The sequence below is a fragment of the Egretta garzetta genome, unplaced genomic scaffold (assembly GCF_000687185.1).
Source record: "Egretta garzetta isolate BGI_Z169 unplaced genomic scaffold, ASM68718v1 scaffold21, whole genome shotgun sequence".
Taxonomy (NCBI): domain Eukaryota; kingdom Metazoa; phylum Chordata; class Aves; order Pelecaniformes; family Ardeidae; genus Egretta; species Egretta garzetta.
Genome location: NW_009258668.1, coordinates 1,457,724 through 1,461,228, shown reverse-complemented (window position 1 = coordinate 1,461,228; position 3,505 = coordinate 1,457,724). Strand labels below are relative to the sequence as shown.

Sequence of the window (3,505 nt, the reverse complement as noted above, 5' to 3'; positions counted from 1 at the left end):
GGCGGGCGGGCCCGCTCCGGGCCGGGAAGGGGCAGGTCCCCGCTGCCCGTTTCTCCCCCTCTTACCCCGCTTTATTGCGTTACCTACGCGAAATCTTCCAAATTCTCACAGAAATGGGTGCTTTGGGCGTGCGCGCTGTGGCGAGGGGCCGGCGCCGGCGGGTTGGGCCGTGACCCCGTGTGTGTTACAGGGCGGACGTGACCGTCACCGACCTGGAGGAGCTGCAGGAGCTGTTGATGGTTAATATAGAGAACAACAAGCAGCTGGTCACAGGGTCAGTCCGAGCCAAGGTACTGAAATGGTTTGTATGATCCTTTAATGTTTCTGTTCGGCTTCTGCGCTTGCTTTGTTAAATGGCTAAATATACCTGAAAACGCTGCCGTAAAAGGCAAGCTCAGTGTAAGAACATAGTAGCTAACTACCCTCAGTCCTTTTGTAGTATGTGCTGTACTATTACTGAAGCTTCTTTTCACCTTTTTTTTTTTTTTTGCTTCTTTTTAGGGGTGAAGATGTAACAGAATTTCAGCCTCCCCCCGATTATATCCTAATGGCTGATTGCATTTACTATGAGGAGGTAAATGAGGCCTTTGCAAAGCCCCTGTAGAAAGCTTCCTTGGGAAGGGTGTAGCTTCAGTGTGAGAAGTGCTCAAATAAATATTGTGCTTGCATCTTGGTCCTGGCGGTTTAGAGGCGTACATAGAACGAGACTGGAAAAGGCATTTTTAACATATTCAAGGCCATTTGAGATTCAGCCAGAGACTTTTTTTTTTGTTTAAAAAAGCCCCAAACTTAATATTTGTGCCTTACTCCCCTCCCCCCCCCTTTTTCTTTTTACATTGGGAGTGAAGTGTGAAGCAAAGCATTGTGACTGATAGTTGCAAACTGTTTAATGCATTGGTAAATGAAATTTAATAGGGCCACATCTGTGCTGTTTGGGTTCTCCTCACACTTCCCTTGGGAAGGCGCAAGGAGAAATCATGCTCCAGCCAAGTGGTTGTTGCAGTCTGCCCCATCTCCTGAGCTGGAGCTCTGTAGGATGTGCACAGAGAGCTAACAGAAGTTGGAAGAAAAGGGAAATGACCTGAAGAACCCCATGTCCCAGTGCCCTTTCAGTGGTCTTACCAGCCACTTGCATTGGCTTCCTGCATGTTGGTCCTGTTTCCATACGTAGAGGTCTGGATCAGAGCCACGTTCCAAGAGCGTTTGAGAAAACCCGTTTGAAACATGTCAAGAAATAGCCATTGTTTGCCTCAAGGAAATGCCCACTCAGCAGTGTGGGATGTTTTTGGCTTTGATGCTAGTTCAGTTTTCTTGGTCAGTCTGTGAAACTCTTCTCCTCTGTGGTCTCCCTTTCTCCTCTGCTTTCCAGCTTACCCCCATGTTCTTTCTGTCCCAGTTAAAGTACTAAAAATAACTCCCTGAAAAGCAAAACTGGCAAGTTCTCTCTTGGGTGAAGACTTTCTCTAGTTAGAGGGTACCGTACCAATAAAATGAACTTGAAATCTAAGTGGGAAATACTTAACCTCTTTTGGGCAGTCATTAGAGCCGTTACTGAAGACGCTGAAAGACCTTACTGGCCCTGAAACGTGCGTCTTGTGCTGTTACGAACAAAGGACTATGGGAAAGAATCCTGAAATTGAGAGGAGATACTTTGAGGTAAGTGTTTTTAACATGTGCTTTTTGAACACTAGGAAAATAAGCTTGGATACAGGAGGTCTTTGTATTGGATCAGCTGAACGTCGATGGCAGTTGCTACATGTACAAATCCAGGTCGACTGCACAAAGTAGGGTTTGTAGGAAGAGAAGCATATTTGTCTTTAGATGGGACAGAAAATTTGGGTGGTGACTCTTGAAGTTACTGTCCAACTTGCCAGTAGGGACTTTCTGGATAATTACTGAGCTCTCCTTCCCTCAAAAGGTCGAACTAACCTTTCTTGCTTTACTAATCTTAACTGTATTGATACTTTTGATCCAGGCAGCCAGACTTGCATAGGCTGTTAAAAGCCTCTCTAGCTTGTGAACCCATCCAGGTTTGCGAAAGGGCCACCACCGTACGTGAGGCACTATCTGTCAAAATCAAAACAGTCGTTTTTGTAGGAGCAAGTGAATTAGCAATCAGTTGCTGCCTTCTTTCTGCAGTAGTTGTCTCGATGTTACCAGAGGTTATTGGTCTGGTGAAAATTTACTTCCTTTTAGCATGTTCCCGTTGAAAGCAGAAGGAAAATACAGGTAACGTTTTCCAGAGAAGCTGAGGAACTCAAGACTCTCTGTGAAGTGATCTAGCTCCTTTTGCAAAAATTTCCCGCCTCTACTGACAGAGCATTAATAGGTGATGTAATTAAATAGTCCAGCTGTATCTCCTGTGCAGGGAAAGAAGAGGAGCACAGGTAATGGCTGAATCCTTCCTAAGGTTGCGGGGGTGACGGTCAGCGCAGGATTAACTCTGCGCCTGTGAAGTGTGCTCAAAAGCAGCCCTTGTGCAGGAGTACTGGATTATACGTGATAATAATACTACAAAAAAGGGGAAGGGCACAAATTCCAGGGCGATTTGTACGTGTTAATAAAAGCACCTCTTTGATAATTAGCCGTGCCTTGAACTCTTGTGGGGACCTGACTGTGAGGGGGGTTGCTATAATTGAGATCAGCGCTGGTGAGGCGCCGCTCCCACAATAAACACAATAGGTGTAGGTGTTTCTGGATGCTTTCTTGTAATTTATTTCCTTCCTTAGCTTGCCAGGGTTCAGCCAAGTTAATCTTCTGAGCACGTTGCAGAGTCGATGCTGGGGGGTTTTAACCTTTTTTTGTTCCCCCTTCCCCTCCAGTTGAGAAGGTTGGCAGACAGAGGCAGGTGCTGTGGTTTGGCTTAGCCCTCTGGAGATTGGAGGAAGCAAAATGTTTTATCACAAGCTTTTTGATTTTTCTTAAAATGTTGCAAGATGTCTGTAGCTTTGAAGTGGCAGAGGAATAGTTAAAACGAGGGTCGGTGTGCTGCATGGGGAGTAAAAAAACAGCCTGCACTGTTTGTAGAGGACTTCAGTGGAATGGTCTGCACATGGTGACTGCAGCCTCCTAAGGCTTCCTGCCCTCGTGTGGGTATGGTGGGGGACTTTTTTCACGGAACACGCTTAGTTCAGAAGGGCAGTCGGTCTCATCTGAATTGTTTTGTGTGTTCTCTGATAACCAGCTGCTTCAGATGGACTTTGAGCTGGAGAAAATTCCCCTGGATAAGCACGATGAGGAGTATCGCAGCGAGGACATTCAGATTGTGAATATCCATAGGAAACAAGCGGTAGGTTAATTTAACTGGCGCAGCGAACGCTGCCAGGAATTCACAGAGCTGCTGTTGACTTGGCATAGCGTGAGCGTTCCAGGGGTGAAGCTCTAAACTGACTGTGAAATACCATTAGGGACCCTGCGAAACTGCAGACCAGAACCACGCTTGTACAAAGGAGCTCCTTTGTTCCAAACCCCAGCGCTCTGCCAGGTGCCAGCCTTTGTCTTCAGC

At 46.4% G+C, this 3,505-nt stretch overlaps 1 protein-coding gene across 1 annotated transcript in view; it reads left to right on the top strand.

Annotated features, from left to right (window-relative positions):
• Nucleotides 1-173: 173 nt before the first annotated feature.
• Nucleotides 174-3,505, top strand: part of VCPKMT (valosin containing protein lysine methyltransferase) — a gene marked incomplete at its 5' end in the record, with an annotated part of 4,198 nt that continues 866 nt past the window's right edge. The window contains 4 exons of the mRNA XM_035888426.1: nucleotides 174-301; nucleotides 502-574; nucleotides 1,537-1,656; nucleotides 3,185-3,289. Coding sequence (XP_035744319.1) covers nucleotides 174-301; nucleotides 502-574; nucleotides 1,537-1,656; nucleotides 3,185-3,289 — 426 coding nt within the window. The remainder of the gene's footprint in view (nucleotides 302-501; nucleotides 575-1,536; nucleotides 1,657-3,184; nucleotides 3,290-3,505) is intronic.